General features: G+C 39.8%; 1 protein-coding gene across 7 annotated transcripts in view; it reads right to left on the bottom strand.

Annotated features, from left to right (window-relative positions):
- The window catches only part of RBMS2 (RNA binding motif single stranded interacting protein 2), a 78,806-nt gene that overhangs the window by 41,222 nt on the left and 20,860 nt on the right, over nt 1-16,724 (bottom strand). For 3 of the 7 annotated variants that reach the window (XM_055578172.1, XM_055578162.1, XM_055578181.1), the window contains one exon: nt 16,634-16,720. The exons of 3 other annotated variants lie outside the window; for them this stretch is intronic. In XM_055578172.1, coding sequence (XP_055434147.1) covers nt 16,634-16,699 — 66 coding nt within the window. In that variant the 5' untranslated portion in view covers nt 16,700-16,720. Of the gene's footprint in view, nt 1-7,956; nt 8,097-16,633; nt 16,721-16,724 lie in introns of those variants that run through there. One more of the 7 variants, XM_055578194.1, reaches the window with a different exon arrangement.

Raw genomic sequence — 16,724 nt, 5'->3', positions numbered from 1 at the left:
ACTTCATTTTCTTGGGCCCCAAAATCACTGCAGACGGGGACTGCAGCCATGAAATTAAAAGACGCTTGCTCCTTGGAAGAAAAGCTGTGACAAACCTAGACAGTGTATTAAAAAGCAGAGACATCACTTTGCCACCAAAGTCCATCTAGTCAAAGCTATGGTTTTTCCAGTAGTCATGTATACATATGAGAGTTTGACTATAAAGAAGGCTGAGTGCCAAAAAATTGATGCTTTCAAACTGTGGTGTTGGAGAAGACTCTTACGAGTCTCATGGACTGCAAGGAGATCAAACCAGTCAATCCTAAAGGAAATCGACCCCGAATATTCATTAGAAGGACTGATGGTGAAACTGACACTCCAATACTTTGGCCACCTGATGCGAAGAGCTGACTCATTAGAAAAGCCCCTGATGCTGGGAAAGATTGAAGGCAGGAGGAGAAGGGGACGACAGAGAACAAGATGGTTAGATGCCATTACCAACTCAATGGACATGAGTTTGAGCAAGCTCTGGGAGATGCTGAAGGACAGGGAAGCCTGGCGTGCTGCAGTCCATGGGGTCGCAAAGAGCCACAACTGAGAGACTGAACAACAGAAGCTCTCATAGTGCTTGAAATATGAAAGGAGCTCACATTCATTCGTTCAACGAATACTTCATGCCCACTTTAGAATACCAGGCACTATGTCAGGTACCAAGAGCAAAACCCTGACTTAAAGATGATCTAGAGACAAAGATGTGAGATGGTCTTGGTCCTAACAGAATTCAGCATTTAGCAGAGATACAGCCATTAATCAAATAATTGCAAAGTAACTGTATAATTACCGAGTGTGATAAATGGGCTGGGGGAAAAAAAGATCAGAAGGCTGTGACCTACTTTAGTTATTATAGTCGGAAAGGTGACATTTAAGTGAGACTTCAAGGATAAGCAGAAACCAGTCATTCAGAGAATGAAATGAAAGATCATTCCAGAAAGAAAAACGTGCAAAAGACACAAAGTGAGATTTTCAACTGAATCTGAAAGAAACAGAAGGCCAGTGACACTTGTGTATAGGATAAAGGTGTAGGTACAAATTTTCAGGCTGTCTTAAAGTGTCTGGCTTTCATTCAACCCTACAGACAGTGAATAATTTTATGTAAGAGAGAAGTTATAAGATCTGATCTAGGTTTTCAAAATACTACTCTGGCTACTATGGAAAGAGTAAACAAGAGTAAGACAGGAGTTGAAGTGGCAAGCTCAATTAGGAGGTCACCGTAATAGTCCAAACCAGAGACAATATAGCCTGTAATTGGAGAGATGGCTATAAAGATGGACAGTTAGCTTATATAATAAATTAGACGTGGGAAAGTATAGTGTCTAGCTTGAGTAACTGGATGGATGGTGGTATCATTCACTACTACTATAGAGATGGGGGGCAGAGCCAATTTGAGGACTACAAAGCAATCATCACATTTTGAATACATTAATTTTAATAATTTGTGAGACTTCTAGGAAAAAATACCAATTAAGAAGTTGGATACACAGAGGAGAAGTCTGATCTAGTAATTATCGGTAAACCTATTAGCATAGTAATAAGTGAAATTTAGGAAGAAGGTATATTTAGAGAGAGGGCAACAAAGCCTAAAGAACTAAAAATACTCAAAAAAAAAAAAAAAAAGAACTAAAAATACTCAGAAACTGAGTAGGGTAATTGACAAGAAGGTCAAAAGAGGAGGAGGAAAGGGCAAGACCCAAGAAGGTGGTGTTACCAGAAGCAACAAAAGACGGCGATTCAAGAAATGGGGAATGGTCACCTCTAGCAACGCCACTAAGAGGTTACATAAGATAAAAGACAACAAACAAACAAGATACTAGTTGGATCTGTCAACTTAAAAGTACCATGGACTAGACCAAGCAGAAGAAAGAATCAGTGAGCCTGAAGAGAGATCATTTGAAATTATCCAGCCAGAAGGAAACAAAACAAAGCCAGAAGGAAGAGGGATGAAGAAAGCCTATGGGACTTACAGGGCACATTAACAGAAACAATCCACACACCACTGGAGTCACAGAAGAAGAGAGGGAGAAAGGGGTAGAAAGCTTATTCAAAAAGTAATGGCTGAGAACTTCTCAAATGTGGGGAGAGGTGTGGACATCCAGGTTCATTAAGCTAAAAGTTCACTTCAAAATGCCAATCCAAAATGACCTTCTCCAAGATGGATTACAGTAAAACCATCCCACATGCCACAGAGCAACTAAGCCCAGGTACCATAACTACTGAAACCTGCACACCCTGGAGCCCACGATCTGCAACAAGAGAAGCCACTGCAATTAAAAGCCCACGCACCCCAACTAAAGGAACTAACCTCTACTCGCAGCAACAATGAATGACCCACTGCAGTCAAAAAAATAAACACATAAACAAAAAACTTTTTTTTTAAAGTCAGAAAAAAAGAATGTCTCTCATACAGGAGAGTCTCCATAAGGCTACGAGTTGATTTCTCATCAGAAATATTGCACGCCAAGAGGGAATGGGACGATATATGCAAAATGCTGAAAGAAAAAAAAATGCAAAACAAGAAATACTTTACCCAACAAAGTTGTCCTTCAGAGGTGAAGGTGAAATACTTTCCCTAACAAAAGTTGAGAGTTCACTACCACTTAACCTGCCTTAACAAGAAATGCTGAAAAGAATTCTTCAATCTGAAAAGAAAGGATACTAACTAATAACATGAAAATACACAACACACTGATAAAGGTAAACATAGATTTAGAATACTAGTACTTGTGCCTGGAAAATCCCATGGATGGAGGAGCCTGGTAGGCTGCAGTCCATGGGGTCGCTAAGAGTCGGACACGACTGAGCGACTTCACTTTCACTTTTCACTTTCATGCGTTGGAGAAGGAAATGGCAACCCACTCCAGTGTTCTTGCCTGGAGAGTCCCGGGGACGGGGGAGCCTGGTGGGCTGCCGTCTATGGGGTCGCACAGAGTTGGACACGACTGAAGCGACTTAGCAGCAGCAGCAGCTACAGTAATTTGTTAATGGATACACAATATAAAAGGATGTAAACTGTGATATGAAAAACATAAAATGGGGGGAGGTAAAAGGGTAGATTTTGTATGCAATCAAACTTAAGTTGTTATCAGCTTAAAAATAGATTGTCACACCTGTAACATGTTTCAGGTGAGCTTGATGGTAACAAATCAAAAACCTATAATAGATATACGTAAGATAAAGAGAAGGGAATCAAAGTACATCATATCAGAAATCACCAATTTCAAAATAAGACAGTAAGAGAGGAGAGGAAGAAAGGAACTACAAGATGGCCAGAAAACCATTACCAAGATGGCAGTAATAAGTCCTTAGTGTGTGTTAGCCGCTCAAGTGGTGTCCAACTGTTTGCAACCTCATGGACTGTAACCCACCAGGCTGCTCTATCCATGGGATTTCCCAGGTGAGTATACTGGAGTGGGTTGCCATAATAAGTCCTTACTGAGTTATAATTACTTTAAATGTAAACAGATTAAGCTCTCTAGTCAAAAGGCAAGAGTGAAGAGTGGCTGAGTGCATTAAAAAAAAAGGCCTGATGTTTATGCTGCCTACAAAGACTCACTTTGCTACAAGGACACACATAAGAACAAAATGAAGGGCTGGAAAAAGATATTCCATACAAATGGAAACCAAAATAAAGCAAGGATAACTATACTTATATCAGGGGGAAAAAAAGTCAAAAACTGTAACAAGAGACAAAGAAAATAATTATATGATTATAAGAGAGTCAATTCATCAAAAGGATTCACAGCACTGGAAGGATTGATGATGAAGCTGAAATTCCAATACTTTGGCCACCTGATGCAAAGAACCGACTCACTGGAAAAGATCCCGATGCTGGGAAAGATTGAAGACAGGAGGAGAAGGGAACGACAAAGGATGAGACGGTTGGATGGCATCACTGACTTGATGGACATTAGTTTGAGCAAGCTCTGGGAATTGGTGATGGACAGGGAAGCCTGGCATGCTACAGTCCATGGAGTCGCAAAGAGTCAGACACGACTGAACAACTGGACTAAACTGAAAATATTAAGAGGACCTAAACATCAGAGCACCTAAAATATTAAGAACACCTAAAATATTAAGCAAATATTAACAGATCTGAGGGGAGAAACAGACAATACAATAATAGCAGAGGATTTCAATATCCCACTTTCAATAATGAATAGATCACCCAGACAGAAAATCAATGTAGAAACAATGGACTTGAACTATACTTTAGATCAAATAACTTAACAGACATATATAGTCTTCCATCTAAAAATAATAGATTACATCTTCAAGTGCACCTGCAACATTCTCCAGGATAGAGCACAGGAGGTCACAAAAAGTCTCAGTAAATTTAAAAATATCGTAACTATACCAAGTATCTTTTCTGACCAATACGGTATAAACTAGAAATAAATAACAGATGGAAAACTGGAAAATTCACGAATGTGTGGAAATTAAACACACCCCTGAACAACCAATGGGTCAGAGAAGAAATAAAAAAAAATCTTGAAACAAAAATGGAAACACAACATACAAAAACTCAAGGGATGCAGCAAAAATAGAGCACAGAGGGAAGTTAATGCCCATGTTAAAAAGAAAAAAAATCTCAAACTACCTCAAGAAAAAGAAGGACATATTAAGCCCAAAGTTAGAAGAAAGAGGGAAATAACAAAGATCAGAGAAAAATAAATAAAATCAGGAATAGAAAGACAACGGGAAACTAAGCGTTAGTTTTTTAAAAAAAGATAAAATTGACAAGCCTTTAGCTAGACTTACAAAGAAAAGAGGACTCAAAGAAATAAAATTTAAAACGAAAGAGGAGATACCACAAAAACACAGAGGATCATAAGACACAATCATATGTCATCAAACTGGACAACCTAGAAGCAACGAATAAGTTCCTAGAAATGTATGATCTACCAAGTCTTAGTAATAAAAAAATATAGAAAACCTGAACAGACTAATAAGGAGACCGACAACCTCCAGGACTAGATGACTTCACAAGTGAATTCTACCAAACATTCAAAGAATTAACACCAATTCTCAAACTCTTCCAAAAAACTCAATAGAAGGGAACACTCCCAAACTCAGTTCATGAGACCAACATTACCCTGATACCAAAGCCAAATGAGGATACTACAAGAAAACAACAGGCCAACATCCATGACGAGGATAAATGCAAAAATTCTTAATAAATACTACTAAAACAAATTCAACAGCACGTTAAAAGGATCATATACCAAGATCAAGTCTTTTTTAATACTTATTTATTTTTGGCTGTGTGGGGTCTTCATTGCTGCAAGCAGGCCTTCTCTAGTTGCCGTGCATGGGCTTCTCATCATGGTGGCTTCTCTTGTTTCAGAGCATGGGCTCCAAGAGTGTGGGCTTCTGTAGTTGTGGCAGATGGGCTCGTTTGCCCCACAGCATGTGATATCTTCCGGGACCAGGGATCCAACCACTGTTCCTTGCATTGCAAAGTAGATTCTCAACTACTGGACCACTAGGGAAGCCCCAAGGACACATTTTATTATTGAGATTGAATAGGTTGCTTTTCATTTTGTTTGAACATTTGAAAGAATTTAGTCTTAAATAGGGCTTCCCAGGTGGCACTAATGGTAAAGAACCCAATGAAGGAGATGTAAAGAGATGTGGATTCAATCTCTGGATGGGAAATATCTCCTGGAGAAGGGCATGGCAACCCACTCCAGTATTCATGCCTGGAGAATCCCATGGACAGAGGAGCCTGAAAGGCTACAGGTGATCCATAGGGTCACAAAGAGTCAGACATGACTGATGCAACTTAGCACCCACGCAGTCTTAAACACTTTCTGATTTAAAAATTTTAGGACTTCCCTGGTGGCTCAGTGGTAAAGAATCTGCCTGCCAATGGAGGAGACACAGATTTGATCCCTGGGCCAGGAAGAGCCCACATGCCAAGGAGCAACTAAGCCCGTTACCCACAACTACTGAGCCTGTGCTATAGAGCCAGGAAGCCACAACTGCTGACGCCTGCATGTCTCGAGTCCGTGCTCTGCAACAAGAGAAGTCACTGCAATGAGAAGCCTGTGTGCTGCAACTAGAGAGTAGCCCCCACTCACCACAACTAGAGAAAAGCCTGAGCAGCAACAAAGACCCAGCACAGCCAAAAATAAATAAAATTAAATTTCAAAACCCTTTACAAATTTTTAAAAACTTTAACTTTTATGTATCAAGATGCTTTTTCTTTTCATTGTAGAACTTGTTTATAAAAATTCACTTCCTGAAAGAGAAATATTTGCAAATCATATACCTGACAAGGTATTAATATCCAAAATATATAAAGAACCCCTAAAACTCAATAACAACAAAAAAATCCCACTTTAAAAATGGGCAAAGGGCTTCAGTATTTCTCCAAAGAAAATATACAAATGCCCGATAAGCACTTGAAAAGATGATCAACATCACTAATCATTAAACAAATACAAATCAAAATTATAATGAAGTACCTCTCACACCCATTAGGATGGCTACTATCAAAAAAATAGAAAATAAGTGTTGGCAAGGATTCGGAGAAATCAGAACTTGTGCACTACTGGTAGGAACATAAAATGGTATAGCCACTAAGGAAAATAATATGGTAATTCCTCAAAAAATTAAAAATAGAATTACCATATGATCCAGCAAGTCCAATTCTGGGACTATACCCAAAAGAACTGAAAGCAGAGTCTGAAGAGGTATTTATACACCCAAGTCCACAGAAACACTATTTACAATAACCAAAAGAAGGAAGTAACTCAAGTATCTCTCACAGATGAATGGATACACAAAATGTGGTATGCACATTCAATGTAATATTATTCAGCCTTAAAAGCAAGGAAATCTTGATATATGTTACAACATGGATGAACTTTGAGGACATTATGATAAGTTATATAAGTCAATCACAAAAAGACAAATACTGTATGACTACATTTATATGAAGTACTTAGAGAAATCATAAAAGATAGAAAGTAGAAGAGTAGTTGCCAATAGTTTGGGGGGAGGGGAGAATGGGGGAGTCATTTAATGGGGTAATTTCAGTTCTGCAAGATGAAGAGTTCTACTAGAGACTGGCTGCACAATGTAAATGTATCATACTTAATACCATTACAATGGATACTTAAAAATGTATAAGATGGCAAATTTTGTTATATATATTTTACAATTAAAAAATAAAAAGAGCAAATATTGAGAAAAAGAGTGGAACGTTAATGAAGCAGAGATTTTAGAGGAACTACTTTTTCAAGAAGGTGGATTATAAAAGGGATCAGAAAAATGGGACAGTAACTGGCAGAAGAAATGGGATCAAGCAAGATTTCCATTGTTTTGTTTTACAATGAGAGAAACTATAAGCTTGTTTATATGCATACAGGAAGAAAAAGAGACCCCACTCCTACGTATAAACTCCAAAGAAATTTTTACACAACTGTGCCACATATATGATAATATTCTGAGCAGCTATGTTAGGAACAGCAAAAACAAACAAGCCTGCAATAGTCAAAAGCTCACTGGTGGAAGAATGGATAAATTATGGTATATTCACAAAATGAAATATTATACAGGAAAAAATGAATAAAATATACAACATGAATGAATCATGAAGATGTAATACTGAATGGAAACAAACAGAAGACTGTGTTGCAATAAGACAATAAAGCAGTGGTTGACAGCACAGATTAGGAGCCAACGATCTGAGTTCAAATCCCAGCTGGGCCATTCACTAGTAACGTGATTATTAAGCTCTCTGTAGTTCATTTTTTCTCATCTGTGAAACAGGCAAAATAATCATGAAACTGTCATGAGGATTAAATTATATATGTAAAGCACTTAGAACAATGTAAAAAAGCAAATTAAACATGATTTTAAACTATATTTTTTAAAAGCAATAGAATGATAAATATAAAATTTAAGAGCAGTTACCTTTAGAAGGGAGGCAGGCAGTGGGATGGGAAAAACTCCTAAGTATACGTAATTTACAGGCAATGATTCTAGTTCTTAAGCTGGAAGATGGGTTTACAGGTGCTCCTCTTTTTTAATTATTGTATTTCTTTCTGGCTGTGCTGGGTCTTTGCCGCCGCGAGGGCTTTTCTCCAGCTGTGGCGAGCAGGGTCTACTCTCTAGTAGTAGTAGTAGCGCGTGAGCGCTCATTGTGGTGGTTTCTCTGGTTGTGGAGCACAGGTTCTAGGGTGTGTGGACTTAAGCAGCTGCAGCTCGTGGGCTCAGCTGTTGTATCTCCTGGGCTCAAGAGCACAGGCTTAGTCGTTGTGGCACATGGGATCTTCCTGGATTAGGAATCAAACCCACGTCTCCTGCATTGGCAGGCGGATTCCTTACCATTGAGCCACCAGGGAAGCCCACAGGTGCTCCTCTTTATTATTATGCTTTATCAGTTTCAGTTCAGGGAAACTGAAGGACAGTTTCCCTGTCCATCACCAACTCCCAGAGCTTACTCAAACTGATGTCCATCATGTCAGTGATATCATCCAACTATCTCATCCTCTGTCATCCCCTTCTCCTCCCACCCTCAATCTTATCCAGCATCAGGGTCTTTTCCAATGAGTCAGTTCTTCGCATCAGGTGGCCAAAGTATTGGAGTTTCAGCTTCAGCATCAGTCCTTCCAATGAATATTCAGGAATGATTTCCTTTAGGATGGACTGGTTGGATCTCCTTGCAGTCCAAGCGACTCTCAAGAGTCTTCTCCAACACAGTACAAAAGCATCAGTTTGGAGCTCAGCTTTCTTTATAGACCAACTCTCATATCCGTACATGATACGCTTTATAGTTACATGTAATCTTTTGTGTTATTAAATAATATATTAAATATAATAAAAGAGAAATAATGGAAGGAAATAAATTGGAGACAGCTAGTATATATAACTCTTAAAAAAAACAATTCTTTCAAGATAGTTTATATACAGCGAAGAAGAGAAATGGAACAGCAGCTGAAGAAAGAAATGGCACCAAGAGAAAGGGTTTTGTTTTTTTTTTTTAATAAAAGAAATAACAGTCTATTTACATAGGTCCTAGCACATTCTGGAGCTATTTAATGAATGTGAGTACGATGAACAAATAAATAGTAAGGCCATTCCAAAAGGAAGGGAACAACAACAAAAAAGTATCAGAAGCTGAATACTACATGAAGCACAAAGACAACAGAATCAGAGAATAGGAGGGATTATGAATAAACACATATATTTGGAAAGTATCAAGTAACTGATCATGAACCTTTTCACATTTTGGCTTCTGTATCTCTCATCTTTAAGAAAATTCTCCCCACACTACCACTATCTTCTTTCAGCCTTTATCTCATTTCTCTGCTCCCCATCTTTTTAAAATAACTTGGGACTTCTCTGGTGGTCCAGTGGCTAAGATTTCATGCTTCCACTGCAGGGGGCCCGGGTTTGATCCCTAGTCAGGGAACTAGATCCCACATGTCACAACTAAGACCCAGCACAACCAAATTAAAAAATATAAATAAATAAAATATTAAAAAATAAAAATAACAGCTTTATTGAGATGTAATTCACATACCATGTAATTAACCCATTTAAAATATAATTTCAATGGTATTTGGATCACTATAATCAATTTTAGAACATTTTCATTACCCCAAAAAGAAACCCAATACCCCATTGCTGCTGCTGCTAAGTCGCTTCAGTCGTTTCTGACTCTGTACAACCCCATAGACGGCAGCCCACCACGTTCTGCCGTCCCTGTGATTCTCCAGGCAAGAATACTGGAGTGGGCTGCCATTTCCTTCTCCAATGCATAAAAGTGAAAAATGAAAGTGAAGTCGCTCAGTCATGTCCGACTCCTAGCGACCCCATGGACTGCAGCCTACCAGGCTCCTCCGTCCATGGGATTTTCCAGGCAAGAGTACTGGAGTGGGGTGCCATTACCTTCTCCCAATACCCATTACCAGTCACTTTTCTTTCCCTCTGAACTCTCCTACTCCATCTCTAGGCAGCTGCTAATCTCCTTTCTATCTCTGATTCTGGACATCTCATATAAATGGAAGCATCAAATACAGCTGATCCTTGAACAACACAGATTTTAACTTCACGGGTCCACTTCCATGTGGATTTTCTGCTATTGGTTTAATCTGAGGATGCAGAACTATGGATATGGAGGAGTCATGGACACAGAGGATCAAATATAGCTTATATGTGGATTTTCAACTGAACAGGGCTGGTGTTACAAGCCCCGCGATGTTCAAGGGTCAAATGTATGTGGTCTTTCGTGACTGGCTTCTTTCACTAACATAATTTTTTCAAGGTTCTTCCATTTTGTAGACTGTATCAGTACCCTATTACTTTTTCTTTTTTTGGCCACATCACACAGCAGGTAGGATCTTAGTTCCCCAAGCAGAGATCAATCCCATGCCCTGGAGTCCTAACCAGTGGACTTCCAGGGAAGTCCCAGTACTCTTACTACTTTTTAATCACTGAATAAAATCCAAAATTCCATTGTATGGGTAAATATAGTATTTTACTTATCCATTCATCAGTTGATGGATATATGGATTGTTTCTACTTTTTGGCTATAATGAATAATGCTGTTATGAACACGATGTACAGGCTTTTTGTGTGGACATTGTTTTAATTTCCCTTGGGTATATACCTAGGGGTGTGTTTAACCTTTTAAGGAACTGCCAAAATGTTTTTCAAAGCAGCTGCACCATTTTACATTCCTATCAGCAGGTTATAAGGGTACAATTACATCACGCTGCTGCTGTTGCTGCTGCTAAGTTGCCTCAGTCGTGTCCGACTCTGTGCAACCCCATAGACGACAGCCCACCAGGCTCCCCTGTCCCTGGGATTCTCCAGGCAAGAACACTGGAGTGGGTTGCCATTTCCTTCTCCAATGCATGAAAGTGAAAAGTGAAAGGGAAGTCGCTCAGCCATGTCCGACTCTTAGCGACCCCATGGACTGCAGCCCACCAGGCTCCTCCATCCATGGGATTTTCCAGGCAAGAGTACTGGAGTGGGGTGCCATTGCCTTGAGTTTTTGATTACAGCCATCCTTGTGGGTGTGAAGTGGTATCTCACTGTGGTTTTTATTTCCTTGATGGTTAATGATGCTGGACATCTTTTCATGGCTATTTGTAGATCTTCTTTGATGAAATATCTATTCAGACATTTTGCCTGTTTTTCCTGCACTTTCATCTTAATCCAAATTCTTAAAAGATCAGTCTATATTTACCATCTATACTTCCTTACTTTCATTCACTCAACAACCCACTCCAACCCTGCTTTTACTCCCCAATCTGAAATTGCTTGTTAAAGTCACAACCACTTCTCCACTGACAAAATCATGACTATTTATCAGTCTTCATCTTCCAGGATTAACTCTTACGGTTTGCACATCTGCATTTTAATTCTAGCTGACTTTTTTTGGCCACATTGAACACCCACAGCATGTGGGATCTTAGTTCTCTCACCAGGGACTGAAACCGGGTTCCCTGCATTGGAGATGTACCATCTTAACCACGGGTCCACCAGGGAAGTCCCTGACTTCTTCTTCTGATTTATATTCTCTTCTGTCTTGTTTCTTTTCTATATTTTTCTGTCTTACAGCATATTTTCTTAGGCGATTAGAAATGTAAACCAACAACCAAAGAGTATGACCAGAGAACTGCAGGTAACACAACTGGTTCACGTGGAGTCAGCGTAATGGCAGCGTGCAGGGGAGGTGGGGGGATAAGGTAAGCAGAACCAACAGTGGGCACTAGGCTAAGGATTTGGACTTTGTTTAGCAGGTAATATACACCCATCCAGCAATGCAGGAGACCCAGGTTTGATCCCTGGGTCAGGAAGATCCCCTGGAGAAGAAAATGGCAACGCACTCCAGGATTCTTGCATGGAAAATCACACGGATGGAGGAGCCTGGCAGGCAACACCCCATGGGGTCGCAAAGAGTCAGACATGACTCAGCAACTAACACACATATGCCCATCAAAGGTTTTTACACAAGAAATGCTCAGCACTATACTGTTGGAATGTTGGAAGATTATTCTGGTAGCGGGTATAAAATTACTTGGGGACAAGGGGTAGGGAGTGGAGAAACAGGAGACGAGGAGATCCTGTGGGATGTTTATTACTGTAGTAATACGGGCCTAAGTTAGTGTAGTAGAGCTAAAAAAGGGGGAATCAATGGAGAGACATTACCAGTAAACTTGAACCAACTGAGTTCCCTTTATTACCGATAACCAGAACTATGAGCTGCCACTGGTCATGAGATGTTGGACTTTAAAAGTTCCACCAGGGAATTCTCTGGCAGTCCAGTGGTTAGGACTCCGTGCTTCTACTACAAGGGGCACAGGTTCAATCCTCGGTGGGGAAACTAAGATCCCACATGCCACACATTGTGGCCAAAAAATAAAATTAAATAAAAGTTCTACTCAATTTGATTCAGTGGTAACTAGATGAAAATGTAGCAAACACACAAAAATTCTCTCTCCCTGTTAGAAGTATAAACAATTCTAGTATTGCTTCCCACTTTCTGCTCTCCTGAGTAAACACTTCCAAAAACTTCAGGTAACTCAAACTTCTTAAAGAGTGAAAATCTGGCAATGCCTACCAGCCAGTTCTGCTCTCATCACGGCCTCTGCTCCTCCACCCCACCCCACTCCCCGCAACTCCCCACCCCAATATGGCCTTCAATATGTTAAGATCAAGAAGAAATAGAAACTTATGCAAAATAGGTCAGGGAAGGCAAATTATCCCAAGTTAAACAAAGTCTCTTTTCTTTTTTTCCAAAGGGAATGGTTGTTGATGCTCTGAGGAGTTAAGTTATAATAACACATGCCAGGAAGATGATGTCAGGGAAGGTGTGGTTAGGCTCTTTACAAGTCTGAAATTCCTTTACTCACAAACACTTCCTCTTTCAGACTCACCTATACACAAATCTCTCTACTGAGGCAACTCTTTCAAAAGTTGAAGGAAGTGTTGAGACCTTAGAACTCTGATCTTTTTACCTTTAGTCTTTTCTTTTTTTTAAGAACTAAGAATAATTAAGATAGATTTTTTAAAAAATACCATAATTTTTCAGAATCTCTCTTTGAAATTCACATTTTCTCCTTTCTATGATTTAGAATTCTCCAGGCAAGAATACTGGAGTGGGTTGCCATTTCCTTCTCCAGGGGATCTTCCCGACCCAGGGATCAAACCAGTGTCTCCTGAATTGGCAGGCAGATACTTTACCACTGAGCCACCAGAGAAGCCCTTGTGATTATTTAATTCCATTAAAAAGAATGGATATTCAACAGTACATCCTGAGAAAGAATGTGTGTGCCTTTATCAGGCATTAAACATGTGTTGATTGTATACCTATATTTACAACAGCCAAGAAAGAGTAAGAAAACTGTAATTGTCCTTGGCTCCTCGGAAACAACTTCTCTGATAAAATATACACATGTTTCAAAATAAAACAATCCTTTTTTTTTTTTTTTTTTTTGCCGAATTGCAGGACTTACACGATTTGAGTTCCCTGACCAGGGACTGAACCCCAGCCATGGCAGTAAAAGCACTGAGTCCTAACCACTGGACTGCCAGGAAAGTCCCCAAACAATTCTACTTTTAAAAGACATTAAATAAAAATCAATCAAGTTACAAAAGTGCTGTACAAATAAATCTTTTCAAACTGAGCTCACTCAAGAAATTATTTTTATTCCACTAAGCAGAAGGGACAACTACAGTACATTATGATATAAAAACTCCTTAAAGAAAACGGCTCTACAAGCCTGTTACTTACAGATTTTGGTACAACAAAATGATGGAAAAGAAAAGCAGATATTTATAATGTGTACCTTTTCAGAAATTTAGAATTTTATTTCAGTTTTTCAAATGTTCCAGAGATCTCCAAAACTTTGCACATAGACTTGTCCTACCTGACAAACTTAGGTATTAATAGAAACGGCAAATAAGCCAATGTCAAAATTAAAACTTTAACTTGTCATTGAAAAAAGTCTGGTAGAATAGACAAAGCAAGCTGCTACTAATCACTTCCCTTACCGGGGGGGATTTAGGTAAGTAACATCAGGACATGAAGTGAAGATTTTTTGTTTTATATACCTCTTGATGCTTAAATTTTAAAAATAAATATGTCTTACGTTTATTACTAAAAACTAACAACTTATTTTAAAAACTAACCTTCAGTATATAAACAACCAGATTACATGATCAGATTCACTCAAAACATTCTTCTCAAAAAATGAACACATTAAGCTGTACATATCAACAAAAACACAAACAGTAACGTAGTAATCACTTCATTTAAAGAGGCCCAACACCTACAAACCTATATATACACACAAGGTGTCATAGTCACCAAGTGATGTCATCATAATGCTGACCTATAAGAACCCAAAGAACATTTGACAAATACCCTGAGTAATTACGATCTACCCCATCCCAGGTTTCTTAATGCGCTTCTCAAACCTTACAAGTTATCAGAAAGAGATATATTTGAATCCCAGTCCACAATAATAACCCTCATCCCCTAAACCAGTGGTCCCCAACCATTTTGGCACCAGGGCCTGGTTTCGTGAAAGACAATTTTTCCACAGATTGGTGTGGGAGATGGTTTTTGGATGATTCAAGAGCATTACATTCATTGTGCACTTTATTTCTATTATTTCTACATCAGCTCCACCTCAGGGCATCAGGCATTAGATCCCAGAGGTTAGGGACCCCTGCCCTACAATATCCTCGATTTAGAAGCTGGTTAAATCTTTCCTATACAACAAGCAGAAAAGGAAGTACAGAGCTAAGAAACAAGAATATTTTAGATATCATCAAATACATGGGTACTAATAGGAAAAAAACAATTTCTGGAATTCATTTTACTGTATTTTAATGGGTAATCTGAGAGACTTGGAGGGAAAAAATTAGCAAGGAAACTTTTATACAGTACTATACAAGATTTGATGGAGAAGGCAAAGGCATCCCACCCCAGTACTCTTGCCTGGAAAATCCCATGGATGGAGGAGCCTGGTGGGCTGCAGTCCATGGGGCCGCTAAGAGTTGGACACGACTGAGCAACTTCACTTTCACTTTTCACTTTCATGCATTGGAGAAGGAAATGGCAACCCACTCCAGTGTTCGTGCCTGGAGAATCCCAGGGACAGGGGAGCCTGGTGGGCTGCCGTCTATGGGGTCGCACAGAGTCGGACACGACTGAAGCGACTTAGCAGCAGCATACAAGATTTGAAGAGAATAAAGACAGATGAGCTACCCCTCTGTCAAAATCATATTGATTTATGTGTGTACATAAAATTGATAACATATGAACCCATATTTCTTAAGGATATAATAGTGTGTGTGTGTTTACGCACGCACGCGCGCATGTGTGTGATAGTTACTCAGTTGTATCCGACTCTTTGCCACCCCATGGACTGTAGTCCACCAGGCTCCTCTGTCCATGGAATTCTCCAAGCAAGAATACTGGAGTGGATTGTCATTCCCTTCTCGAGGGGATCTTCCCAATCCAAGGATCAAACTCTGGTCTCCTGCATTGCAGGCAGACTCTTTACTGTCTGAGCCCTCAGGGAAGCAATGACAGAATGAATACCTTATAAACTAACACCAGGTGTTTCGGTTCCAAACATTTACCCACTGCCTTGATCAGATACTTTGTTCACCTGTATCAGTCTCCTTAGGTATATAAGAAAGTATCAAGAATCCCTTCCCATGCCCCAACAATCCATCAAATGAGCAAAATAACCTAAAATATATATGGCACCTTTTTCTACAAAGAACAGCTAGAGAATCAAGACAGGGAGTAAAGGGTCTTTCTGCTACAGCATAAAGTTCCTCCTAGTCAGCACTGTGTGCACTGAAATGCCAAGAAACTGCCCAAGATATTCCTTGGCAACTGTGGGCACGACTGTACACCTCTCCCCAGACTGCCCCTGTGCCCAAGCATAGCACAACTCTCTGGCAGCTGTGGGTTAATCAAAAAGACTTCAAAGATGCCTGCTGAGCCTGGCTATCTGCAGAGCAGGAAGCCCCAGCTTAGCAGCAGACCCCAAAGAATCCTAGAACTTTCTGCCTTAATTCCCAAGGTCTTCTCTTAAAAACTCCTTGCCTACAGGCTGGGTGGAGTAGGGTCTCTATCTAAGCTCCAAGAGTAGACTCAGTCCTCCGATGAAGCTGTGATTTCACTGACTGTATTCAAGCTACCCGATAACGCTGATGGAATGGTAGGAAGGAAGGTGGGCTGGAGGAGAATGCAGTTAATCAAAACAACGAAATAACCTTGGAGTGAGCAGGCTGGGGGCCAGGGTTTGAGGTGACATATTTTCCCTGTGAAAACTGGATACATCAGCAGGAAGTCAAACTAACTTCACAAAGCTCCGAACTTGCAAAACTTGATTTGTTTTTAATTCCACTGCCTTCTCAGGCCTCAGGTAAGGGACTGTAAATTCCTGGAACTTCAGAACCAGGTAAGAAAAGATGACAAAAAAAAGTGGTGGAAAAAGAGGAGCTGAGAGGAGAGAAAGCCTGTTCCCCTCTTAAGGAGAATGTTAAAGCCAAGGGCACTCCCCGATCCCCAGAAAAGGAAGTAGCTGAATTCCAAAAAAGCACTTTTCCCTACCTTCTTGTTGTTCTTGTTATAGCCAAAAGTCGAAATCCCAGGCCTGGACGTCACTGATAGCAGCATTTTCTCTTTAATGTCAGGAAGCTAA

Source organism: Bubalus kerabau, chromosome 1 (genome assembly GCF_029407905.1).
Source record: "Bubalus kerabau isolate K-KA32 ecotype Philippines breed swamp buffalo chromosome 1, PCC_UOA_SB_1v2, whole genome shotgun sequence".
In the NCBI taxonomy this organism is placed as follows: Eukaryota; Metazoa; Chordata; class Mammalia; order Artiodactyla; family Bovidae; genus Bubalus; species Bubalus kerabau.
Note: the sequence above shows the minus strand (reverse complement) of the source record. Positions and strands in the feature narration are given on the sequence as shown.